The sequence below is a fragment of the Palaemon carinicauda genome, chromosome 9 (genome assembly GCF_036898095.1).
Source record: "Palaemon carinicauda isolate YSFRI2023 chromosome 9, ASM3689809v2, whole genome shotgun sequence".
NCBI lineage: Eukaryota > Metazoa > Arthropoda > Malacostraca > Decapoda > Palaemonidae > Palaemon > Palaemon carinicauda.
In genome coordinates this window covers 161,006,424-161,034,395 of record NC_090733.1, presented here as the reverse complement: position 1 = coordinate 161,034,395, position 27,972 = coordinate 161,006,424, and the positions used below count along the sequence as shown (strand labels likewise).

Sequence of the window (27,972 nt, the reverse complement as noted above, 5' to 3'; positions counted from 1 at the left end):
ACGTTTTACTACCTTTGTAGAAACTTTTCACTGTTTGCAAAAACATTCCACCAATTTCATATAACCTCCTCACATTCCACATTGCTTCCCTATCAACTCTATCATACGCTTTCTCCAGATCCATAAACGCGACATACACCTCCTTACCTTTTGCTAAATATTTCTCGCATATCTGCCTAACTGTAAAAATCTGATTCATACATCCCCTACCTCTTCTTAAACCACCCTGTACTTCTAAGATTGCATTCTCTGTTTTATCCTTAATCCAATTAATCAGTACTCTATCATACACTTTTCCAACCACACTCAACAAACTAATACCCCTTGAATTACAACACTCATGCACATCTCCCTTACCCTTATATAGTGGTAAAATACATGCACAAACCCAATCTACTGGTACCATTGACAACACAAAAATCACAAATTCTAAGTAATTTGTATTTTTCCTAACATACTTACCGAGAACTACTTTCTTAGGAAATACCTGGAATCTCCTCTCATCCGACCAAAGTTTTGTGTAGTTTACCCTACTTCCATTTTCTGCGAGGACTACCCCAGGCGGAAGGATACGTGCCCTGAGGCCAATCACGGCTCAGGCCGCGTGCTAGCTTGGGTCTCGACCCTCAGTAAGTTCTCTGGTCATCTCACCAACCATTCAAGTACAGTCACACACCCTTCCTTCAACATCTCAGCTCTCATACCCTCCATACCAGGTGCTTTTCCTACTCTCGTTTCATCTAATGCTCTCCTCACTTCCTCTCTTGTAATCTCTCTCTTATTCTCATCTCCCATCACTGGCACCTCAACACCTGCAACAGCAATTATACCTGACTTCCTATTATCTTCAATATTCAGTAAACTTTCAAAATATTCTGCATACCTTTTCCTTGCCTCCTCTCCTTTTAACAACCTTCCATTACCATCTTTCACTCTCTTCAATTCTTGAACCAGCCTTCCTTACTCTCTTCACTTTTCTCCAAAACTTCTTATTCTCTTCATATGAATGACCCAATCTCTGACACCACCTCAGGTCAGCCACCCTCTTTGCCTCAGTTACCCATTCTTCAAATGCCCTCTTTTTCTCTTCCACTTTTACCTTCACTCCATTCCACCATCATGCTGCCTCCAACAAACTTCTTGCCACACACATCACTTGCAATCCCAACAAAATTTTCTTTTACAAAATTCCATTCCTCTTCTAAATTACCAGTTTCTCTTACTTTCACTTTATCATATGCCATTTTCAACCTTTCTTGGTATTCACTTTTTACTGCCAGTTTTACTATCTCTTCAACGCTCACTAGCTCCCTTTTACATCTCCCCCCCCCCAACTATTTTTGCTACAATTAATTTTCCTTCCACCAAAAATTATCAGATATACCATTAGCCATACCCCTAAACATGTGCAGGTCTTTCAATCTTCTAACCATCTTTTAATTATCAACACATGATCCATTAATGCCATTTCTACCACTTCCATTTGCCACTCTTACCCATGTATACTTGTTTTTATCTTTCTTTTTGAAAAAGCTAGAACTCACCACTATCTCTTGCTCAAACACATTTCTACCAGCCTCTCACCACTGTCATTTTCACCTGGTATGCCACTCTTCCCAATGACACCTTCTACCTCTCCCGTGCCCACTCTAGCATTTAAGTCACCCATGACAACTACATAATTCCTTCTACCCAGTCCTTCTACACACCTAGTTAATTCATTCCAGAACTCATTCCGCTCTTCTTCACTTTTCTCACAACCTGGCTCATACACACTAACAAAAGCCCAACATTCCCTACCCAACCTAACCCTTACCCACATAAACCTAGATGATATCTCCTTCCTTTCCATTACTTTACCTGTCATCCATTCACTCAACAATAAAGCCACACCCTCTCTTGCTCTTCCCCTTTCGATCCCAGACACTCTACCCTACCCTTTTATCTTTCTCACACAAAGCCAATATATCCATCCTTCTATTCCTAAACATACTTCCAATCTCACAACTTTTACTCTATCCTACTACATCCACGCACATTCAAACACCTCAAAACTACCTGGAGATTGCGGGGTGCAGTCACACTCCCCCAAGCTCCACCTCTTTGATGTCCCACGGGAGTAAAGTATACAGGAGAGGGGGTTCCCAGCCCCCTCGTCCCTTTCAGTCGTCTCTTACGACACGCGGGGATACGGTGGTGCTATTCTAATTGTTGTTATGCCCCTCTGGCAATTTACTCAAATGCTTCTAATCTTCAAAAAACATTACACAAAATTTACTCAAATACAGTAATACCTTGAGATACGAGCTTAATGCATTACAAAACCCGAGCTTATATGTCAATTCGCTCGTATCATGGATCAATTTTTCCCATATAAAATAACTAAAAAAAATTAATCCGTTCCAACCCTCTGAAAAAACACCTAAAAACAGTATATTACAGTGGAAAACATGTTTTTAATTGTTCTAATTCACTACCTATGCTCACAAAATAACAAATACCTATGTACTGGTTATGATCTGCAATAAAATATGACATTATTATGGAGTTCTTACCTTCGAGACAGACGGTTGCGGCTAAAGGCGGTGTGTGCGGAGGAGGAGGGAGAGAGAAAGGAGAGGAGAGACTTGACGGAAACACGTTCGGTACGCTACACTTTTGTAACACTACGTAACAACTTAAACTTCAAATTTAACTTAAGTGAAATTAGCTTACTGTACACACACTTAAAATAAATGTTAATCTTGTGTTACACTAAAATTAATTCAAATTTTGTTTCCATTTTCATATTTTTACTTTTCTTCTTCCGGCTTGGCTCTTTTTACCTCGCTTTTTAACTAGCTTTCACCTTCACTTTTTGCCGGCCTTTTTAAAAGGAACCTATCTAGGGATGTTTGCTTGTGTCTCCCCTTCAATGTTACGAAATGATGTACACAAGTGTCGTCACAAAAGGCTAACGCACGACCACACGCTAACTTGTACGGGTGCCTCTTTTCCATAAAATCAGAAAACTCCTGCCACTTCGCTAACATGTCTCTGATTTCCTTCGTAGAAAGGTGGTGGTCCTCTTCCACCTCCTGAGCTCCTGCAACACCTCCGAATGTTGCATCTCCTGGAGCTCGAACAACTCCTGTGCCGTGAGCTCTTCATGATGCTCCTCAACAAGGTCGTTCACGTCTGCCTCAACGACCTCCAGCCCCATGGACTTTCCAAGAGACACTTATTTCATCACCACAATAGGTTCGGGTTCATCAGGGTCTGGCGTATCGAACCCTTCAAAGTCCCTCTCAGCGACGGAAGCTGGCCACAATTTCTTCCATGCTGAATTGAGAGTTCTTCGTGTGACACCCTGTCATGCATAGTCAATAATTTTTAAGCAATGGACGATATTGAAATGTTCCTTACAAAATTCACGAAGGGTGAGATTGGCGTTGTCTGTGACATCGAAGCATTTCTTGAACAAATGCTTCGTGTAGCTTTTTAAATTTGGAAATTAGTTGTTGGTCCATGGGCTGGAGGAGTGGCGTGGTGTTGGGCGGGAGATGAAGGACCTTGATGAACCTGTACTCATCAAGAATGTCCTCTTCGAGACCAGAAGGGTAATCAGGGGGAATTATTTTTTGACTGCCGGACCAAAGCACAGATTAACCCATTCTGTGAAGAAATGCCGCGTACCCCAAGCCACACCACATCACTTGCAGTTTTCCTTTCAAGATTCTCTGGCTCTTGAAAGCATGTGGGTTTTCTGAGTGGTACACCAGCAGTGGCTTGACCTTACAGTCACCACTGGCATTGGCACACAAGGCTAGAGTTAACCGGTCCTTCATGGGTTTTTGGCCCGGTAGACTCTTCTCTGCCGTGATGAATGTAGTCCTGGGCATCTTCTTCCAGAAAAGGTAAGTTTCATTGCAGTTGAACACTTGTTGGGGGATGTACCCTTGTTCTGTGATAACTGAGGCAAGGGTTTTGACGTAATCCGCCACGGCTTTCAAGTCAGAGCTTGCCGCTTCCCCACGCCTAACAACCGAGTGTATCCAAGTTCGTTTTTTTTAAATTATCCAACCAGCCACGACTGGCTTTGAAGGTTTCCTGCTGGCGTTGAAGTCTCCCCTCTTGCAGCTGCTTGCTTTCCTTTCAAGTCATCGTAGATTCCGCTGGCCTTTTCACAGATGATCGTCTTGGTCATGCTATCTCACGCCAACTGTTTCTCCTTTATCCATATGAAAAGAAGCCTCTCCATCTCGTCATGAACATCACTGAGCAGCTTGGAAAGGATGGTTAGTCCGTTGGAAGGCTTGGTGCTCTTTATAGCATTCTTCTGCTTGAAGATGGTACATATTGTTGATGTACTCCTCTCATATTGGCGAGCCAGCTCAGTCATTCTTACACCACTCTCATGTTTTTCGATTATTTCATGCTTTATCTCGATTGTCATCATATGCTTTTTCTTTTCACTACCTTTGTTTGCACTCGCTTGCTTTGGACTCATTGCTTATTCACTTAATTCTGTACTGATTTGTGCAAAAAACACATAAAAAATGCAAACACTACGGCCGATGCTCAAAGATAACTTTACGCGACGGATATCCGTCGGGAAAGACCAAGCGATGCTGTCCTCATGAGTAGCCTCTCGCGCACTCGGCCACCTAGGAAACAGTCTTGTATCCTTGTATCTCAAATTTGTCTCGTATCTCGGAGCAAACATTTGCTCAAAACTTTCCTCGTATCTCAAATTTCCTGTATGTTGGGACAATGGTATGTCGAGGTATTACTGTACTTCAAATCGCATAAAACATTAAAAAAATACTCAAATGCTTCTTATTTTCATAGAAAATTACAAAATTTTCTCAAATGCTTCTAATAAAAAAAAACATTAAAAAATACGATATACAGTACTCAAATACTTTTGATTTTCATAAAACATTACATTTGCTCAAAGGTTTCTAATACTCATAAAATTCCAAATATTTTGAAGCAATTGAAATTGAACAAATCAATCATTTCTGATACTGTATAATACTGTGTTCAATATACAAGTACTTAACTAAAATTTATTTTCTTAATCATTTGCTACGAGTTAAAAGCACCAAAAAATCTAATAAGGCTTGGACAAAATGATTATTGATTAGAGCCTGTCAGGGTCTGTCAAGTCTTTGTTATCGCCCAAAATGCCCACAGTACTGGACCAGTGGTCAATCTAGTTCATAGTTGCACTCCATCTTAGATGTGCACGCTGCAGGGGCGGAACTTGGATCTTGCAAAACAACTTTCTCAAGGCACAAAGTGGTAAGGCGCCTGCTCCAAACCCCTAAAAAGGCAGAGCACGCACCAGTGAGACATGCAGGGGGTAGAGCAGTACCACCACAGGCTCAAGAGAGGAGGGGTTGTCTGGTGGACACAGCCAAGTTATTCCACGTGTGCGCCCATGAGAACTAGCGTACTCAGGTGTGTGCGCCCATGAGTACTAGCGTACTCAGGTGTGTGCGCACATGTTGAAACATGTTGCTCATAAACAGAGGGATCCAAGTGAGAACTATGGTTCTAAAATATGGGCAGCGCGAGCATCTCACGAGGGAGGGCATGCTAACATGAAGCTTAGCTCGTCCACCGTCTCATGAAGAGATGCTGAGACTGATGTGACTGTAGTTGTCTTCGAACAGCACAGCCTGAAAAGGAGAGTCCTCTCTGCTCTCAAAGGGGACAAGCCAAAGGTGTCCAGGGCCAGAGCAGAAACACACACTTGTGTTTCCTTTGAAGCCAGTCCCATCAGCAACCCCTTAGGAAGGATATCTTGCAATCCAAAGGAGGTCCAAATTACTAGCAAAGTTTTGTCAACATGAAAACCAGATGAAGACTCCTCCCAAGGAGAACCCTTCCCATTTCTCTAAAGGAAAAGGGAAGGTTTTCCAGCCTTGAACTTGCCCAAAGTGAAAGGGCCACCACTTTTCTCTGTACAGCTCTCGGAGGAAACCAATGGGGAAGGGTAGGATGGAAGCATACTGCAAGTCAGATGTAGTGATCAGGAATTCTTTAATTTCAAGGATAACCCCAAGGCAAAGAATTCTTTTTGGACGACCTCTCCTTCCTCCTGCCATACACAATCCACTGGGAAGGTGACCATTCCAGACACTCTTAACACAGAGATTCCTGCCACAGGTGTGTCCTCTGCAGGCAGGCCACAAAAGATGGGGGTCGTACTCCTTTGCACTCATTAAAGTACAGTAGGGTCCCGAATTACACGTGTTCTAATTACGCGATTCCTCAATTACGCGATCGATAGTTTTTAAAAATTAATTTTCCTGTATTTGCGAGGAGCATTCTAAATCCGCGAGTCAAGCACCGCGAAGCGTAGGAAATCTATTGTTTTCTTAATTGTATTGGGGGGGGATGGTTCCCCGATGTCTGAGAAGGGGGGGGGGGGGAGAATGTGAGAGAAAGATTTCTGTTCAAACATTTTAAGACTAGTTTTGGATGAAAAATGTTAAGGTTTGCCCATCTGTTGTGTGAACTTGTCGCTAGGCCTAGCCTAACTGTCCAACACCTATATGTATAATATTCCATATTTGTACTAATTAATTTTTATACTTACGTTGTGATTATGGTGAAAAATCCTTATTCATTAAACTTTAAATTAAAAACCATCAAAATAAAGACTATTTTATATCATGCTACTGCCAAACATGTCACCACAACCAAACCCATTACTTTGTTTAGTACGTTCCATCGCCGATCATAACGAACTCGCTAACCAATTTTAACATCTGTCTATAGGTTAACTTTTGCAGCAAAAGATATCTTACCAGGTACTATGTAGTAATAATGTTATAATTAATGTTTTATTTATCCTTAGAAAATAAAAATATATGAAATATGAGCAATTTTGTTTCGTGTTGTTTTTTTTTTCCTAAAAAAAAACGCCTTCTTAAAAGGAAAACGTTTTTTTTTTTACGTTTCATCGTCGATCATAAACGCATTTACTCCTGAAAGTGATATTGAAGAGCTTTTACTAAAGATGTTATTATAAATAAAGATTATAAATAGGTGGTAAAATATCTATAATTAAAGTGTAGCAGCATCAAGAAATGTTGGGGTTCGCCCTTTACATAAGAATGTACTGTACATTGGATTAGACAGAACGTAGAAAAAATCAATTAGGGAAAAATCGGTATTCGATATCCTCTTCATCAGCATCGTCATTCGTCAATCGGGCTTTTTATTTTCTTTAATTCTCAGTCGCTAACTAGTTATCGCACTGCCAAGATCTGCACACATTCCGATAATTCACATTTGAAGGTTTTCTGGGAGAGGATGGATAGAGAAAATACCGAACTATATAAAATGTTTTTTTTTAACCTGTTAAGCGTCACCCACGTGATAAACCGTTCACCACGATCTACTCGGTACCGCCTTCAACTGTATATTCCGTTCATGACTTTAATTGCCTTTTACAAGCCGTCAGTCTCGTGATGTTACTTTACTCGTATAGTAAGTATAGGATCACCACTTGGCAACACTCTCAGCATATGGGGACTGTGAATAGAAACTTATATGATGTCTGGCAACTATTTTTCTGAAGGTAGCTTGATGTTACAAAACTCTGGTTTGAACTGGTTTCCTATCAGTGCGCTCGGGCGTTCATGCATAAGTGGTTATTTGTTGTTCCTTTTGTTATGAAAGGTCTAAAGAGGAAGGTTATTTCTTTAGATGAATAAATGATATTCTTGTTGTGGAATTTGATAATGATAACCTGTTTGATAATGAGAGCACTAGTTCTGAATCCTCCAGTGATGAGTATATTGAAGAAACAAAGTTTTCTTTCGATGTCGAAAGCGAAAATGACTTCTCATTACCGAATGACTGGACAACGAAATTTCACAAAACTATAAAGGGAAAGGAAACGCCGAGAGAGAGAGAGAGAGAGAGAGAGAGAGAGAGAGAGAGAGAGAGAGAGAGAGAGAGAGAATAAAGTGGATAAATAATGTACAAATGTATGACGAACATATTTGAAAACTATACAGGAAACGATATGAAGAGAGAGAGAGAGAGAGAGAGAGAGAGAGAGAGAGAGAGAGAGAGAGAGAGAGACCTATCCCTTTCCTTTTGTTGCTTATCCAGGCGTAAGATTTACGATTGAAGATAAAAAGAACCCATTAGAATATTCAGTATTATGTAGCCATTTGAAATTAAATAATAGTAGTATTAATTGTTTTTTTTACTTAACCATTTAATTAATATCCCTACTTTTAATCATAATTACGAATTATAAGCATAAAGAAATTATATTAACTTTGAAAAATTATCATTAGTGAAATGACCGCTCAGGGCAAAAAAAAAGCGTGATTATCGTACAGCAGCCTAGTGCACACTTGCGCCTACTGGCCGTGTTTACGTGTGGGAGTGTCATCATGGATATACAGTACTATACTGTAATTTTTAACTATTGCTAGATACGTACTGTATCAAACCTTGAAAACCCTTTTTTGTTTTTTGTATCTATAGGAAATAATTCTACATCATTCGGAAAATACTGAAAACAGTAAGCTATGCATAGTACAGTAGTAAATACTACAGTCATAGAAAATTATCAAAACTTTAACAACTTTTTATTGTTTTATTTATCCATAAAAGAAATTTTGTACAGTATTTTATAAAAAAAAAATCTATAAGAAGGATTTCTTACAGTATTGTTAAGATAAAAGCTACAGTATATATATATATATATATATATATATATATATATATATATATATATATATATATATATATATATATATAATATATATACATACATACATACACATACATACACACACACAGTGTATATACAGTACATATATAGCTAGAAATCTAGAAATGGAGTGAAAAAAAAATTGACGGGTAGGTTGCTGTTTGCCGCCATGATGTGTTTCGAAATATACGAATTTCCAATTACACGAGGCCTTTCATCGACCAAATTCTCGCATAATTCGGGACCCTACTGTACCGCAAAGTGTTTCCCAACACCACCAGACTAGTTTGTATTTCAGCAGGCATACTGTCAGAAAACAAACATAAACAGTGGAAGAATGTTTGCTTGCACAGACAGATGAAATCAAAGTGGCTGCTCAGTGAGCAAGCAGGTCCAGCTGGTATCTACCACCCACCTATGAACACCTTGTTATAAAGTTTAATTGCCGAGTACTCCAACTTTGCCGATACCTATCCCATGTAAAGGACAAAGGTTTCTATTAGTGTAGGAACATTTAAAAAACAAGTTCTTGACTAATTATAGAATTAACATTAAACATAAACCCACCTGATAGCAGAGGTGACCCGTGTGATACATATCTCGACCACACTCTGATCATTGTCATTTCGAGTATACTCCGGGAGGGACGCAATGTCCCGTATCTTATTAATAACATCCGTAAGGTCATTGACAATTACATGGTCAGGTACATTAAACAAGTCACCAGCCTAGGAAAAAGAAAAAAGAAAATGTTATGGAATAAAATGGGAACAATACTTACCAAACAGAGCATTGAATATCCTTATAAAACCTTTTAAAGTTATACAAAATTCTTTTTGTTATGAATCAAGCCTATCATTATTATCAAAATTGGACTAGTAAAGTTTCAAATACAATCACAAAATATAGATACCTTTATAAATTCTTTTTGTTATGAAGAAAAAATTAAAAAAAAAGAGAGAGAGAGAGAGAGAGAGAGAGAGAGAGAGAGAGAGAGAGAGAGAGAGAGAGAGAGAGAGAGAGAGAGAGAGAGAGAGAGAGAGAGAGAAAAAAAAAAAAAGGCTGAAGGACATACTTCAGTGATTTAAATTTTGGATTCAGTAAATTACAGTCTTGTAACCTCAACAATCGATGTACAGTACTCAAAACATTGTCAAATATTTAGTTTTCAATAGCATTTTTTTCCACGAAAACGAGGAAAGTATGTTGATGATATTTTATCAAACTCATGTGGATGTTACTTTTACCAATGCCTATACAAGGGGCACTAACAGCTCATCCAACAGTAATAAAAGACAATAATTAGTACACTAGAGTATTTCTATAATGTAAACATGATAAATTCGTAGATAATTTGTATTTTTCCTAACTATACAAACCTTAGCTATTTAATAGGGGTTATTACTTTCGGCGTAGCTGAAATGACGAGCCATTAAATTTTAACGAGGGTTAACTACCCACACCATTAGTTAGCGGGGATAAGGAGGGTAGCTTGCCACCCCGCCCACACACGTGATTGAGCTCACTTTGGTTAGAGGTAGGACTTCAAGAGGGATAGGGCTGGCGGGTAAGTTTGGTTAAATAGCTAAGGTTTGTATAGTTAGGAAAAATACAAATTATTTAAGAATTTGTCATCTGTTCCGTAACTGGATTACAATCCAAGCTATTTAATAGAGGTGACTCACCCATTAGGAAAGGTGGATGTACCAACCAATCTGGCTTTTTGGCTTTACCCAGGGGCTTCCTATCTGAGTGTGTCAGCACTCAACGAATAAGGAGGACATGCGCCTCGCTAAAACCTTGCTACACTAGATTCGCGGCCTATGCAAGCTGTGTGTGAAGGTATGTCCTGGTAAAGTTATTCAGAGTTCTTTAGATGGAAAAACTGTACACAAGGATTTTCCCAATACCACCTCGTCAAGGTATGGGGACGCAACCGTATTAATCTTAATACTAGGTACACAAGGGAGCATGGTTTACCAGTAGTGGTTTGAGGACAGCTATGCAGAGAACCCAAGATGCTGCTTACCCCAAGAGAGGGGAGAATGACGAAAAGAATAAGGGCCAGTCAAACCTTTTCATTCATGCAGACTAAAACCAGGTAACAATGTCCTCAACCTTCTGCTACTTGTCCAATAAGGAGCTTGAGGTTTCAAACCAGCTGTTGTGCAGCCACCACAGGACCAATAGAGAATGTATCAAGTCTCCTGTGGGTCACGTCTTGCAGGTAGTGGGATGTGAAAGTGTTCCGACATTTCCACACCCCAGCTTGAAGAACCTGCGTCACAGAGTAGTTTCTTTTGACTGCTAGGGACGTAGTTATGCCCCTGACATCATGAGCTCTAGGGCGACGTGATGGAGGAGGGTCTGGATTCAGTGCATGGTCAATGACCCCGCGAATCCATGCTGAGATAGTGTTCTTGGTGACCCTCCTCTTGGTCCTTCCTGTGCTGATGAATAGTGCAGGCACACGAGGACGGGCTGCAGCTGTTCTCTTCAGATACAGCCTCAAACTCCTCACTGAGCATAGTAAGAGATGGTCTGGGTCATCTGTTACAGTACAGAGACTAGAAATCCGGAAGGAGTCAAATCGAGGATCCGCTACTCCCGGGTTCTGAGTCTAAGCAATAAACTTAGGAACGAAGCTAAAAGTTACCTCTCCCGATCCCTTGAATGGGCGATGTCATATGAGAGACCATGGAGTTCACAGACTTGTTTGGCCAAAGCCAAAGCTAGCAGAAACACCATCTTCCAAGTCAGGTGGCGATCTGTTGCCTGACGTAATGGTTCATAGGGAGGTCTCTTAAGAGACCTGAGAACTCGAACCACATTCCATGGGGGAGGTCTCACTTCTGACTGGGGGCAGGTAAGTTCGTAACTCCGTATGAGTAAAGAAAGTTTTAGCGATGAAGAAATGTCCATTCCTTTCAGTCTGAAGACAAGGCTTAAGGCTGAGCAATAGCCTTTCACTCCCAAGACTGATAGGCACATTTCTTCATGCAAATACACGAGGACTTCCGCTATTGCTGGAATAGTGGCATCGAGTGGAGAGAGACCCGTTCCACGACACCAACCACAGAAGACTTTCCACTTTGCCAGGTAGACTGCCGCTAATATCCAGACATCCTGATCGCAACTCGTTGCGAAAATTCTGTCTCAGAGAGGAGGTGGTGGATAGTCTCCAGGCGTGAAGTCGTAGCGAAGCTACTGCTTTGTGGAAGATGTTGGCATGTGGTTGTTTGAGTAGGTTGTACCTTGGAGGGAGTTCTCTTAGAGGCTCTGTTAGGAGTTGCAGAAGGTCCGGAAACCATTCTGCGTGATGCCATAGCGGACCTATGAGGGTCATTGAGAGATTGACTAATGTTCTGGTCTTGTTGAGTACCTTCCTCATCAGACAGAAAGGGGAAAGGCGTAAACGTCGATGTTGTCCCACCGTTGTTGGAAAGCATCTTGCCAAAGAGCCTTGGGGTCTGGGACTGGAGAACAATGCAGCGGGAGCCTGAGGTTTAGGGCCGTTGCAAAGAGGTACACAGTCGGTGAACCCCACAAAGTCAGGACTTTGTTGGCTACTAGATAATCCAAAGACCACTCGGTACTCACTATCCGAGATGCTCTGCTCAGGTTGTCGGCAAGCAAATTCCTTTTGCCTGGAATGAAGCATGCCCATAGTGGTATCATGTGGATTTCGGCCCATCTCAGTATCTCTACTGCTAGATGGGATAGTTGCTGTGAAAAAGTACCCCCTTGCTTGTTGATGTAAGCCACTACAGTACAGTGGTGTTGTCGCTCATCACCACCACTGAGTGGCCCGCCAGGAACTGTTGAAGGGCCAGAAAGACTTACCTTCATCTCTAGGAGATTTATGTGAAGGTACTTATCTGACTCTGACCAGAGGCCTGAGGAGATGTGGTGCAGCACGGAGGACCCCCACCCTTTTTCTGAAGCGTCGGAGAACAGCATCAAATCCAGGGGGAGGACGAGAAGCTCCACTCCCTTTCGTATATTCTCGTCTGTCACCCACCACTGTAGGGCCGCCAGATTTGCAGGCCCCATGAGGATCTGGATGTCCGGGGAGTTGTGAGCTTGATTCCACCGGGACTTAAGTCGTCACTGGAGGGATCTAATCCTGAGGTGACCATTGGGAACTAGACGGGCCAGCGATGAAAGGTGACCGAGAAGACGTAACCACAATTGGGCTGGAAGTTCTTCTCGTCTGAGAAAGTGTCTTGCGACCTTTCTCAGCCTTGGTATCCTGTCGTATGATGGGAAGGCTTTGTTGAGATTGGTGTCTATGATCTTGCCTAAATATACCAGTCACTGAGTGGGAAGCAGAGAGGACTTTTCAAGATTTACCATGATCCCCAGATCCTGGCAAAGTCCTCAGAAGTTTGTCTCAGTGTTGAAGAAGGGTTGACACCGAGTCTGCTAGGATTAGCTAGTCGTCCAGATAACGGAGGAGATGGATGCCAGTTCTGTGTGCCCAAAATGACACTAGGGTAAACACTCTGGTGAAGACTTGTGGTGCTGTGGAAAGACAGAAGCATAGCACCTTGAACTGGTACTTTCTGTTGTCTAGGCTGAATCTTAAGTACTTCCTTGAAGACGGATGGACTGAGATTTGGAAGTATGCGTCCTTTAGGTCCAGTGTACAAATGAAGTCTTGTGGTCTTACTGCTAGTCTGACCGTGTCTGCCGTCTCCATGCTGAACGGAGATTGTTTGACAAATTTTTTCAGGGCTGAGAGGTTGATGACTGGTCTCCAGCCTCCAGACGCCTTTCTTACAAGAAAGAGTCGACTGAAGAAGCCTGGAGATCCGCCGAGGACCTCTTGGAGAGCACCCTTCTTCAACCGGGTCTGGACTTCTGCCCGAAGGGCTTGCCCCCTTGCCGATCCCATGGCAAGGGAGTTCAATAACACTGAATTCCTGGTCAGGGGAGGTAGAGATGTTATAAACGGGATGCGCTATCCTAGACTGATCACGGAGATTGTCCAGGAATCAGCACCGAGTTGCTTCCACCTGTCAGAGCAACTTTGTAGGCATCCCCCACTGGTGGAAATGCAGGGGGACTGCCTATCATAGCGTTGTGGCCTCTGCTGCTCCCTCTAGGATTTTTTCGTCCCCTGGAGGAATTTTTGCCTTTCCTATCATTGACAAGAAAGGGCTTAGATACCACTGTCTTCGCTGCTTTTGTCGTCGTTGTGGTCTTGGCTAGACGGGACTGCTGAGGTGCTGGAGGTTTATAGGGCTTAGATATTGAAGCCCTATGAAGGAGGGAGTCTTGATGAGACTTCCTCCACCTCTCAACAGCAAGTTCCACATCCTTAGGCATAAACAAATGGGACCCCTCTAAGGAGGAATGTCTGAGCCTGTTTATCTCGACGCTAGGGACCTTCTGGTAGAACCTCTCAGACACTGCATCCAAACGTTTCAGGATGGTGTTTGCCCACAAGTTCGAGACTTGGTGGGCAAGAAACTCGATCGTGCAAGTGCCTGAGAGAAGGAAAGTTTCCATAGCTTTCCTGGTACGTTCCTTGGAAATGTCTTCGGATCGTATCAGGATGCCTAAGGTCCCTAACCAGATGTCCAGCCACGGAGTAGCTTGCATAGCATACTTGGTGACCTTCTCCTGATTAAGAATCTCGGCTGCTGAGAATGAGATCTGCCGGGTGGAGAGTCTCTCAAGAGGGATTCCCCTGGTTAGCTCTTCCAGAGAGTGGTGGAGAGGAAGAGCTGAACTAGGTTCCTCCAAGATCTCAAAGTACCTCCTCTGCTGTACGCGAAGAGGTGGGAGAAGCTTGTTCATATACCGGCACGGTTGGAGGAGGCGAACTCAGAGAGCTGTTGGGAGATCTTGTCCCTGGTACTCTTTGCCCCTTGAGACCAGGGCAGGGCTGCTCTGGTCTTTGAGGGTTTCTGAGAACCAAAGACACGGTCCAGGACCGTGCCCTCTCGAGGGGGGATCTCTGGGTCCGTAAACCCATTGAGAACCCTCATTAGAGTCAGAACCTGCCAGAATGCATGCTCTGATTCTTGTTGGTCTCCTCCTGTTGTAATAATTGCAGCGAAGTCTCCTTCTATCCCCAAAGGCTCTTCTTGGGGTGAGTCGGGGACATTCCTTGATTGGCTGGCTGTCTCCTTTCTAGCCCTAGTGGAGGACTTAGGCAGGGTTTTGGAGTCTTTGGATTCCTTCCTAGGAAGGAGGTAAGACTCCACCATCGATGACCTATATGGCATGTCCCTCCTGTTCTCAGATTGCGGGGATCTCTCCATGTGAGGAGAGGTTTCCTCCATTGGTGCGATGGAATAAAGTCTCCTCACACGGTTTCCTCGGTGGCAGGAGGTCTTCGTCCGACAGGGATGGAAAGTCTATCTGAGAAACAGGAGTAACTTGTCTCGATGGTCTGCGTGGAGTCAGCTTTGCCCTCGGGGAAGTGACCGCATCAGAAACTCCTCTTTTCCTCTTCAAAAAGGTAGAGGAAGCAATGGTTCCGTGCATTAGGTCTAGAGCTATAGGTCGCTCTAATGAGTGATCAGACAGGACAGGCTTGAAAGCCTGTGTTACGGCTATGACTAAGGCACTGAACCAGGGCTGCTGGCTGACGGATGCACTGTCAGACAGATCCCCTGAAGGGAAAGGGACCGAAGGTTCCCTACGAGGAGTCACTGTGATAGGTGGGTCTGCCTTAGAAGGCAGTTTAGGGATCCTGAACCCCTCTGCTTGAACGTGTTTCCCTTCCCCCACAGTGCGTGCTGGTATGCGTTTGCAGGGAGGGGAATGAGGTGATGGCGACCTTGCCGGATGACACATTTGTGCTCGTGCCTGTTGGTGCACATGCTCGCTCGCGCGAGGGAGAATGCTGGCAAGCAAGCGCGAGAGTATTGGCGAGCGCGCAGGAGAATCATGGCGGGCGCGCAGGAGTGTGTTGGCGAGCGTCCGTAGGAGAGAGATGGCGCACGCGTGTCTGTGTATGCACGCAGGAGCTAGTTGGTTCTAGAGCCTTTAAATATGCGGCCCCAAGACTACATAATAAGCTCCCACGAAACATTCGAATGATTGAAGACATTAAGGCTTTCAAGAGGAAACTGAAGACTTTCTTACTTCATGAGTCTTTTGACAGTGATGATTAACAATAAATGAACAATATGTGACTTGAAAAGATAAATACTGTGAACGAGCAAGGTAAAACGACAGTGGAGGTCCTGTAGAGAGTGGGGTTCCCCTGCTGTATGGGACTGGAAAAGCAGCCATCAAAGTAATGTAAGTAAGTAAGGTGAGCGCGAATATTCGGGCGAGCGCTGGCGGGCTGGTGAAAGTTGGCGCGTTGGTGAGGGCGGCAATGTGGTTGTCGTCTCACCTACAGACTTGTGCGCTGGAGAGTGATGGCGCACAGGTATCTGTGGGCACGCTGGTTGGCATGCGCGGGCGATGTAGCGCGCAGGCGAGTGCTAGTGCGTAAGAGACTTGGCGCGCAGGATATCGTGGGCGCAGGTCGCGTAGGTACAGGAGAGCGCTGGCGCCCAGGAGATCGTGGGAGCGCAGGTGAGCGCAAGTGCGCTGTGGTGTGCTGGCGCGTGGGCAACCCTGGGTGTGAGCGCGTAGGGTGCGCAGGAGAACGCTGACGTGTAAGTGAATGATGGCGCGTAGGCGCGTGAGGCTGCCGCCGTCTGTGAGGGCGAGCAGGTTGAGTGGTGCGCCGAAGCCTTGTAGAGTGACAAGCTGCCGGTGAGCACTGACTGTCTGGGAGAGTGGTGCGCAGGGCAAGTGAGATGGCGCGCAGCTGCGCACTTTGGAGGGGCTACATTAGGCTCAACAGGCGACAGGAATGGAGATGGAAGGTCAGCAGGTCTGGAGGATGGACGGTCGACGTGTCCTTTGAAAGGACGACCATCCACCTATGGAGATCACGAACGATCTGCAGAGACGTCCAGGACCAAAGTCACAAGAATGGTTGCAGGTGCAGTGATGGATGAATGAAGGTCTGACGGAGGCTCCTCTGCGGGGGACTGCAGTGATGACGTTGAACCAAAGAGGTGCCTCTTCACCGCTGGTGAAGGGAGACCTCCAAGGCTAAGAATAAGGCGAGCCTTCCAACAGATGCGCCCTCTGGGGGCCTTGGATCAGCAAGCCGACCATCAGCAGTCCTCTGAAGAGGAGTCTCTGTAAGTGAAATCCCCCGAGGAGAGAAACACTAGCAGGAGAGACCGATGATGAACTTAGTTCCCCCCTCGGAGGATGGTCAGGAACGGGGGAAACTAAGTCGGCCGCTACAGCTGTAGAGTTTGGAGTGGCAGAGGAGATGGATGATAGCGCTTGAGACACCTCTAACACAACAACGTCGACAAGAGTCAGTGTATCTACCTCTGACAGCGACGATGATTGCTTAACAGAAGCACCCAAGCGGATGATCTGCGGCAAGGCTTCCTTGGAGGGCAAAGACCACATCTGAAAGAGGGTAGTTAGTGACAAGGCCTCACCCGCAAGGAGATGTGGGGCTGCTTCGCTAGAGGAAGCAACATCATCTCTCGAGTCCAGGGGTTGGTCGATAATAACTTGTCTACGCTACTACTCGACGGTTTCTCACAAGAGACCGACCGAGTAGGAGCTTTGTATACATGTTCCACAAGGGTGGCCGGAGAGCCCAGGACAGGTCCGCATGGTCGCAGAAGTCAACTTCACACACACTCTAAGAGAAAAAGAGAAAACAAAAAAGCATTAATGGCTGCCAAAGGTCGACGAGGATGAAGAGCGGTAACGTCCGTCCACCATCCGAGCCGAAAGCAAAGTGAGCTCAATCACAGGTGTGTGAGGGGGGGGTTAGCAAGCTACCCTCCCTACCCCACACTAAATAGCGGTGTGGGTAGTTGACCCTCGTTAAAAATTAATGGCTCATCATTTCAGCTACGCCGAAAGTAATAACCCCTATTAAATAGCGTGGTTTGTATTCCAGTTACGGAACGAAAGTTATTTTTCCATACTGGGCTACTTTCACTATCGGGGCCATAGGGTTTGTAGCATTTTCCTTGTCCACCCTGAGGTCACACAGTTCCGCTGCTAGTCATAACCATAATAATAATAATAATAATGATGATGATGCGACAAGCACTCGCATCCTCTCTTTTTATTTCCTAATAAGGCACACAAGTAAAAAAAAATTTCATAAATAAATATTGAATCAACACTTGAAGCTCTGAAAAGTATGAAAACTAAAAGTAATTACCAACCTTTGAGAGGTCCTTATGCGAGAGGACTTGCGTAAAGAGTTCGTGCATTGTGAAGCTAGCTGCATGTCAACTAATTGTTTGTTTCAGTATCCTCATCCTGGAAAAAATGAAATATAATGACCATACTGTACATATCTTTAAAAAACAAATTAAAAAAATAAAATTACAATGCAACAGAATGCATACTATAATTCCTGTGGCCTATCTCTCAAACTTAGCATAGAAAATATTGCTGGTCATTTAATATGACTAATTCGGAGATAATTTGTACTTTTCCTAATGATACAAACCTTTAACTATTTATTAGGGGTATTAATTTCAGCGAAGCTGAAAGGTCGAGCCATTAAAATTTAGCGAGGATTAACTACCCATCAGCGGGGGTAGCATGCTACCGCTCCCACTCAAACACCTGTGATTTTGCTCACTTTGCTTAAAGGTAGGACTTCAAGGGGGATAGGGCTGGAGGGTAAGCTTGTATAAGTAGCTGCTAAAGGTTTGTATCGTTATGAAAAATAGAAATTAGATCCGAATTTGTCATTTGTTCCGTAACTGGAATACAAACCTACGCTATTTATTAGGGGTGACTCACCCCTTAGGAGAGTGGACGTCCCTGCCAATCTGACTTTTTGGCTACCCTGGGGCTCCTTATTTTCAAAAGATTTGTACCAAAAATAGGGAGACCCTGCACCTTGCTAAACCTTGCCACGAAAGTCCGTGGCCTACGCAAGCTGTGTGTTGAGAGATTCAGTAATGTGACTGTCCAGGTAAAAGTTATTCAAGAGTCTTTCTATGGAAAACTGTTGTAACCAAGACTTTCCCAATACCACCTCACCAGGGTATGGGGATGCAGCAGTATTAGCTTAAAAGAAGCATGGTTTACCTGCAGTGGTTTGAGGTCAGCTTGAGCAGAGAACCCAGGATGCTGCTTTCCCCATGAGAGAGGAGGATGAAGAAAAGAATAAGAGCCAGTCAAAGCTTTTCATTCACACAGACTAAAGCCGGATAACAGTGCCTTCAACCTTCTACTACTTGTCCAATAAGGAGCTTGAGGTACTATACCAGCTGTTGTGCAGCCACCACAAGGCCAATAAAGAATGTATCGAGCCTCCTGTGGGTCACGTCTTGCAGGTAGTGGGCCATGAACATATTCTGACGTTTCCACATCCCAGCCTGCAGAACCTGCATCACTGAGAATTTCTCTTGAAGGCCAGGGACATAGCTATTGCCCTAACATTGTGAACTCTGGGGTGACATGAAGGAGGGTGGTCCAGATTCAGGGCATGATTTATGACCTTGTGAATCCAAGCAGAGATGGTGTTCTTGGTGACCCTCCTCTTGTACCTCCCTGTGCTGACAAAAAGTGCAGGCACACGGGGATGGGCTGTGGCTGTTCCCTTGAGATACAGCCTCAAACTCCTCACTGGGCAGAGTAAGAAATTATCAGGGTCATCAGTTACGGAGCGGAGACTCGAAATCCTGAAAGAGTTGAATAGGGGATCTGCCAATCCCGGATTTTAGGTCTTGGCAACATACTCAGGGATGAAGCTGAACATTACCTCTTCCCATCCCCTTGAATGGGCGACATCATATGAGAGGCCATGAAGTTCACAGACTCGCTTGGCCAAAGCCAAAGCTAGTAGGAACACCGTCTTCCAAGTGAGGTGGTGATCTATTGCCTGGCCTGATAGTTTATAGGGAGGTCTCTTAAGAGACCTGAGAACTCGAAGCACGTTCCACTAGGGAGGTCTCACTTCAGACTGAGGACAGGCAAGTTCGTAACTCCGTGTGAGTAAAGAAAGTTCTAGCAATGAGGGAATGTCCTTTCCAGTCAGTCTAAGGGTGAGGCTTAAGGCTGAGCGATAGCCTTTTACCGCTAAGGCTGAAAGGGGCATTTCTTCTCACAAACACACGAGGAACTCCGCTATTGCGGGAATAGGGGCATCGAGAGGAGAAATACCCAATACCCCATCCATGACACCAACTACAGAAGACTTTCCACTTTGCCTGGTAGACTGCTGTTGATGATTTCTGCAGGTATCCAGACATCCTGCTCGTAATTTGTTGTGAAAATCCTCTCTGAGTGAGGAGATGCTAAATAGTCTCCAGATGTGAAGTTGTAGGGAAGCTATGGCTTTGTGGAACATGTTGGCATGTGGTTGTCTGAGTAGATCGTGTCGTGGAGGGAGGTCTCTTAAGAGACTTCATGAGGAGTTGCAGAAGGTCAGGTCAGAAAACCATTGCGCATAATGCTATGAGAGTCAGTGAGATGTTGACCTATGTTCTAGCCTTGTTGAGTACCCTTCTCATTAGACAGAACAGGGGAAAGTCGTAGATGTCGATGTTGTCCCACCGTTGTTGGAATACATCTTGCCAGAGAGCCTTGCAGTCTATGACTCGGGAGCAGTACAACGGGAGCCTGAGGTTCCCTGCCGTTGCGAAGAGATCCATAGTCGGTGAACCCCACAAAGTCAGGACTTTATTGGCAACTCGATGATCCAAAGACCACTGGGTAATCACTATCCGAGATGCTCTGCTCAGGTTGTCGGTGAGCACATAGTACCGATAGTGGTATCGAGTAAATCTCGGCCCCTCCAGTATCTCTACTGCAAGATGGAATGGGGGCTGCAAAAAGGTACCTCCTTGTTTGTTAATGTAAGCCACTACTGTGGTGTTGTCGCTCATCACCATTACTAAGTGGCCCGCCAGGAACTGGTGGAACTGTTGAAAGGCCATGAAGAAGGCCTCCATCTCACACCTTTTTTTTTTTTTTTTTAAGTGTCTGAGAACAGCATCAAATCTGGGGGAGGACGAGAAGATCCCCTCCCTTTCGTAGATTCTCGTCTGACACCACTGCTCCTATGGGGATCAGGATGTCAGGGGAGTCAAAGGCCTGATTCCACCTGGACTTGAGTCGCCACTTTCGAGATCAAACCCTGAGGCAACCGTTGGGAACTAGACAGGCCAGAGATGAAAGGTGCCCGAGCAGACGTAGTCACGTCTGGGCTGGAAGTTTTTCTCGTCGAAGGGGCTTGCAACCTTTCTCAGCCTCATTATCCTGTTGCCTGATGGGAAGGCTTTGTGGAGATTGGTGTCTATTATCATACCTAGGTATACCAGTCTCTGCGTAGGAAGCAGGGCGGACTTTTCGAGGTTTACCATGATCCCCAGATCTTGGCAAAGCCTCAGAAGTTTGTGGTTGTCTCGGTGTTGAAGAAGGGTTGCCACCGAGTCTGCTAGGATTAGCCAGTCATCCACATAACAAAGGAGACGGATGCCAATCATGTGTGCCTAAGATGATACTAAGGTGAATAGTTTGGTGAAGACTTGAGGTGCTGTGGAAAGTCTGAAGCACAGCACCTTGAACTGGTATTTCCTGTTGTCTAAGCTGAATCTTTAAAGACGGATGTATTAGGATCTGGATGTAGGCGTCCTTTATGTCCAGTGTGCACATGAAGTTACGTGGTCTTATCGCTTGTCTGAATGTGTCAATGCAGAATAGAGTTTGCTTGACAAACTTGTTCAAAGCTGATAGGTCGATGATGAGTCTCCAGCCTACAGACGCCTTTCTCACAAGAAAGAATAGACTGACAAAGCCTGGGGACTCGTCGAGGACCTCTTGGAGAGCGCCCTTCTTCAACAGGGTCTGGACTTCTGCCCGGAGAGCTAGCCTATGCTGATCCCATAGCAAAGGAGTCTATTGACACTGGATTCCTGATCAGGGGAGGGAGAGATGTTGTGAACAGGACGCAATATCCTGAACGAATTACGGAGATTGTCCAGGGCTCGGCCACGAGTTGCTTCCACCTGTCCCAGCTACTTTGTAGGCATCCCCCCAGGTGGACAAGAGGGGGGAATGCCTTTCCTAGCATTTGCGGACTCAACCGTTCCCTCTAATAAGAAATTTTCCTCCTCTGGAGAACTTAGTGCCTTTTCCGTCTTTGGTCAGAAAGGGCTTTTTAGACACCATTGTCTTCGCTGCTGTTTTGTTCGTCATAATCTTTATTTAACGGGACTGCTGAGGAGCTGGTGGTTTATAGGGCTTGTATGTCTATGCCTTATGAAAGAGGGAGTCCTGGTGGGACTTCCTCCATCTCTCAGCAGCATGTTCCATGTCCTACTCAAACAGAGGTGTCCCCTCTAAAGAGGAGTTCCTGAACCTAGTGATCTTGGCATTTGGGACCTACTGATGGAATCTCTCAGACACCGCATCTCGACGTTTCCGAATGGTGTTTGCCATAAGTTCGAGAGAAGGAAAGTTTCCATCGCTTTCCTGGTACATTCCTTGGAGAAATCCTTGATTCGAACCAGGATTCCCAGGGTCCCCTACCACACATCAAGCCATGAAGTAGCTTGCATGCCATAGCTCAGGACCTTCTCCTGGTTGAGGATCTCTGATTCCGAGAACGAGATCCGACAGCTGGAGAGCCTCTCTAGATAGACTCCTTTGGTGAGCTCTTCCAGAGAGTGATAGAGGAAGAGCTGGACGTGGCTCGTCTAAGATCTCAAAATACCTCCTCCGCTGGGCGTGAGGAGAATAGAGAAGCTTGACGGTAGAGCCAGAATGTAGGGAGGAGGAGAGCTCGGAGAGCTGTTGGGCGATCTTAGCCCCGGCACTCTTTAGCCCTTGAGACCAGGGCAAGGCTGCACTGGTCTTAGTGGGCTTCTGAGTGCCAAAGACACTGTCTAAGACTGTGTCTTTGCCCTCTCGTAGGGGTATCTCCGGGTCTGAAAACCCATTGAGTAACCTAATAAGAGTCAGAGCCTGCCAGAATACATGTTTTATCTTCCTTCTCCCGCTCCAAAGTGGGACTAGCATAGAGGTCTCCTTCTTCCACCCATGAGAGTTCCTCTCAGGGTAGGTCGCAGGCATATCTAGAGTGACTACCGGTTCCTGTAGGCCTGGAGGTCCTTGAAGAGGACTTTGGGAGAGTCTTTGAGTCCTTATATTCCTTCCAAGGAAAGAGGTACGGCTCTAGTGTCGAAGGCTGGATGGGATTGCCCCTCCTGACGTCTGTTGGTGGTAAAGAATTCACTGTGCGAGAAGAATCTTCCTCCAAAGGTGGAAGGGAGGAAGTTCGGGCCTCGCGCGACTCCCTTGGCAGAGGTGAGGTAAGAGAGAGTATCTAGCAGGAGAGACAGGAAGGACGAGCCTTGAAGGCCTAACAAAAGTTAGCTTCACCCTAGGGGATGCGATCGCGTCTGAGACTCCTCTTTTCCCCATCAGGGGAGAAGCCATGATTACTCACGATAGGTCTGCTGGTGCCATTGAAGGGAGGTCAGTGACAAGCGTGATGACATGGCAAGCCCGAAAGCTTGCACTACTGCCCTGACCATGGCACCGAACCAAGGCTACTGCTTGCTGACAGACACTGTCAGACAGATCCCTTGAAAGGAAAAGGACCGAGGGTTCATTGTGAGGAGTCTCAATCAACGTTTGCAGTGGTGGGTCTGTCTTTAAAGATCGAATCTTTGGGATCCTGAACCCTTTTGTGGAGCCTTTCCCTTTCCCAGGTGATCGCGCTGTAATGCTTTTGCAGGGAGAGGGGAATGGGATGATGGTGACCTGTCACAATCTCCATGTGACGTTCCTTGCACCATGAAGCCTGTAGAACTTGCTCTGATGTTTTGTGAAATTGCACAGGAGAGCAGTGCCGAGCCAAAGAGCGCTGCGCAGGTGAGCGCTGGTCCGAAGTAAGCGCTTTCAAGTTGGAGAGCGCGGGCGCGCAGGAGAACGACGCTGCGCATGAGAGTGCTGTTACGTAAGAGAGCACAGCTGCGCAGGGGAGCGCTGACGAGCTAGCAAGCGTTGGTCCTTAGACCGGCAAGAATGCATTGGTGAGCGCCGGCGAACAGATCACTGGGGCATGATAATGCGCTGACGAGCAGGCGAGTGTTGAGGCACCGAAGGGCATGGAAGAGCTGGAAAGCGCTGGCAAGCAATGATATGCTGGAGGGCGCTGACGTGATGCTGGTGAGCGCTGGTGCACTGAAGGGCGCTGGCGCGCAGCTAAACAAAAAAGTGCAGCACGAGAAGGCATATGTTGAATAGGTGACAAGAACGGTAAAGGCAGGTCAGCAGGTTCGCATGAAGATTGAACTGGAACAGGGATGTCCCCTTTGGAAGGGCGAACCACCGACGGGGATCGTGAACGATTCACAGAAGAGTCCAGGACCGAACTTCGTGGACTAGCTGCAGCGACATCAGGAGATGGTCCAGGAACCTTTCCCCACTGGGAGGCAGACCACTCCCGACACTCACTGCACCTGTTACCACTATTACTACACCGTTGACATCTGCAAGCAGGACAAAGGGTATGGCAATCGGTGGCCACGGCCAACACAAAAGTTCAGCAGGGTCAACCTTCGAGTCAAGGGCAAGTACGCATGATCACAGAAGTGAACACAAACACTAATAAAAGAAAAAGCACAAACAAAAACATTAATGGCAGGCAAAATAGGCAAAGGATAAAGAACGCCAACGACCATACACAATCCGAGCCATAAGTAAAGTGAGCTAGATTGCCGGTGTGTGAACAAGCTACCCCCTCTAACTAGCGGAATGGGTAGTTAACCGTCGCTAAAATCTAATAGCTCGTCCTTTCAGCTTCACTAAAAGTAATAACCCCTAATAAATAGCATCGGTTTGTATTCCAGTTACGGAACAACCAGTAGTTTGTAGAATGGTACACACTCCTTCAATTAGCCCTAATAGAAATGTCTAGGACGAGTCCCAGGATGTCATAAAATGTCCCCATAAGGTCACATAAACGTAAATAATGATTAGGCGAGGTAATTCAGCTTGCGCCATTTCTCTTCGATTTAGTAAAGTGATATTGTAAAATCCTTTAACTATGCGAGCTAACCTGTATCCCCTGATCTAATAACATCGGAAAACCAGCAAAACAGCTAAAAATTTCGACACATTTCCCAAAACACACGTACAGTAGCTTCCAATCTAACCAATTGCAAAAATATTGTGGCAATATTATTAAAGTAATACCTGAATGCAGTCAGTTTGTATAGATTATGCACATAAATATCAAATATAACACTGATTCTTCATTCTCACAATGTATTCTAAGAGAAATGGGTATAATTTCACAACTATCCAATCCAAAAATATTTCGATGTCCTTAGTAAGAGAAGCGTAGCCTAGATCAGATTAGGCAAGTGGGGAGCGCGGGGTTAGAGAATTAATCGGAGCCTTTGTATATCAACAGGCAGTTCCTCAAGCGTTCATTAATGGACATCAACTAACCTAAACTTTCCCCCCTAACCCAACGTAAAAGCCATGTCCTTACCTACTTACCTAATGGGGAGGCTAACGTCCCCTGCAACTCCCCTTACACTGCCGTATTCTGAGTTAGACATAATAATACATACAGGTGGCCGCTATCATACATACACCCCGGGGGAACATAAGGATTGGCATAGGAATGGAAATATTCAAGTGATAACACCCAGGTAATGCTTATGCTACCCAAAACAATTATACCCGATATACTAATTTTCTCACATATATCCTACTAGTTTTTAATTAGTCGAACTCTTTTACTTTGTAGTTAGCCGACCTCATATAGTTTGTAGTTGGCCGACCTAAGTACGACCTACAATACAATCTGCTAAGGAAGACTACATAGTGTACTTCCACAAAAATAAAGTACAGACCAGAGCATTGCCCTAAGGCTTGCTATGATATAAAACGGCCAAAGTATCTTTAAACGTTTCTTTGGTTTCCGTTTCACCAGCAAAAGGAAACACGAGTGAAACTGACCCTTTCGATTCGGGTTCAGTTCGACGACTTTGACCCGGAGGAATACTTCCAGCCACAATATATTAAGGTTGAATCTGCACATAATCTGGACATTGTAATGTTATTTTACAGAACACTCGTATATAGCTATACCAGGCAGTAGTAAAATGGGGAAATAACTACTATAGGAAGGCAATTGTTGACTTACTCGTAGCGTCTAAGAGCGACACTGTCACTTAACTACTAAACTCTGCCATATTGTCAACAAACTTCAAGCGAGATGTTGGGAGGAAATTACCAAAGACAAAATCTGTAAATAGAAATAGCAGTAAGTATTCAGTAAATTTACTTTTAAATATAATATATAATTTTATCCTCAAGTTAATGAATTATTTTCATTTAAGAGATTTCAATGAAGTGTATGATATTCGCTTGACTTCTGATTTCCGCACCTGTTGAGCGGGTCCCAGTGACCTGGGATTTGGACACACCCCATATGGTCAAACAGAGACATTTAAAAAGAAAAGAAAAGGAAACAACAAAGAAAGAATATATACCTTTAAAATAAACGAATACTTCCTATATTCGTCAACGATTAATGTTATATGATCTTCGGCCCCTGTTCCTCAAAGAACTTTGACCGGAGTAAAATAGTTTAAATCATTTTTATTTTTTAAAAAATCGGTATTGTTAAGTTTCATGTGACAATTATTATTCCAACGCACTTTCCAAGGCTTGTTATCAAGCACTTGCCTTGCTTTCAGCGAGCGCAGTTAGCTCCAGGCAAAAATAGTCCCAGCCGTTTTTATAATAACTAGCCTCAAGCAAGGAAGGAGTCAGACACTAAGGTTGTGACCGAGGAGAGTTTTCCTTCTTTAAAATGTGTTCTTTTATTTTTTCTTTATTCTTTTATTCTTGGAGTGGTGCATTTCTATGTAGCAGACATGGTCCATCTGGTGGGAGCATTCTTTTTATTTCTTAGTTATCATCCTTCCATTATGCTTTATCGAAATAATGTTGTTTTCTTGTAATCGTTCTACGTATCCCAAAATAAAAATTATATATGTTTAATTAGAAGCAGACTTATACGTTCAAGCCATTTCGTGGAAAGTATTAAATTATTTCCTTATGAATTAATATAAGCAAATTTCATTTTCAGGAAAACTTATTAACCGAGAAATTATATTCACCGGAAAAAGGAAAATCTGGAATAAAACGTCCTTAAATATTTACGGTCCATCGGTATTGAAGACCAAGATTTTGAGTATCTAATAAATCACTTGGTTGACAGAAAAGTAACTGCTTACAAATTGGAACTCTCATCCATCATAATGTTATGAAGAAAGCCAAATCTTATTCTGACTATCAAAAGTACTTGAGGAGATGGAGAGTTTAAGTTTAAACTATTTGCGAATCATAAAAAATTTTACTTCTCTATAAATGACATTGATGATAACGCTCTAACTTCAATCTACTGTAGGTTCTTACAAGTGTTAAGCAATTTTCAATAGTTGAACAACTAAAGTTAATTTTAATAAAAACGAGTTTATGGTGGTTAGAAATGAAAACATTTTATGATACTTGGGTGTCATACAAATAAATATGAACTCGGTCCCAAAATCTAGTAAAGTTTCTCTTTGTGCTCAAATAATTAAGAAATGGTGGACATCACCTTAGAAACATTGTTTTTGTAAAGAAGCAACTCATGAAGTTATGGAAAGAATAATGACGGGGATAACACTAAGAGACAGAAAAAAGGCAACATAGATAAGTGAGCAAACTAAAGTAGAGGATATTCTAACAAGAAAGAAAAAGAAATGGATATAGGCTGGACACATAATGAGAATGACAGGTAATAGCTGGACATTAAAAAAATGGGAAGACAATGGATTGACGAACAAAGAAAGTTTGCCGGTGAGGACTGGCATAGATAAACCATAAAAAGACGCTAGTGGAAAGACGTGTCTAAGGTCTGTACAAAGGCCTCAGACGAGTTTTTCTACTTGCCTCCGTTTACTGTCTTTCTGTCAGTCCACTGATGATGATGATGATGGTGTGTGTGTGTGTGTGTGTGTGTGTGTGTGTTTTCCACCATCGCCAATCTGCAGTGGCCAGCGTGGTGATGAAAACTGGCCAAACCACAGACATGAACAAAGACATATTCTGAGACCTTTGCCCTACAGTGGCCTCGAAAAGGCTACATTTATCCTTGTTGCTTATCTTAAAAAGGCCCATAAAACGAAGAAAATAAAATTAACTATATTGTT

General features: G+C 44.2%; 1 protein-coding gene across 4 annotated transcripts in view; it reads right to left on the bottom strand.

Annotated features, from left to right (window-relative positions):
• melt (melted) overlaps positions 1-27,972 on the bottom strand; it is a 137,912-nt gene that overhangs the window by 78,321 nt on the left and 31,619 nt on the right. For 2 of the 4 annotated variants that reach the window (XM_068380718.1, XM_068380722.1), the window contains exons 1-3: positions 25,914-26,017; positions 17,953-18,049; positions 9,296-9,456 (exon numbers count right to left, since the gene is read on the bottom strand). In XM_068380718.1, coding sequence (XP_068236819.1) covers positions 9,296-9,456; positions 17,953-18,000 — 209 coding nt within the window. In that variant the 5' untranslated portion in view covers positions 18,001-18,049; positions 25,914-26,017. Of the gene's footprint in view, positions 1-9,295; positions 9,457-17,952; positions 18,050-25,726; positions 25,748-25,913; positions 26,018-27,972 lie in introns of those variants that run through there. The other 2 variants (XM_068380720.1, XM_068380721.1) reach the window with 2 other exon arrangements.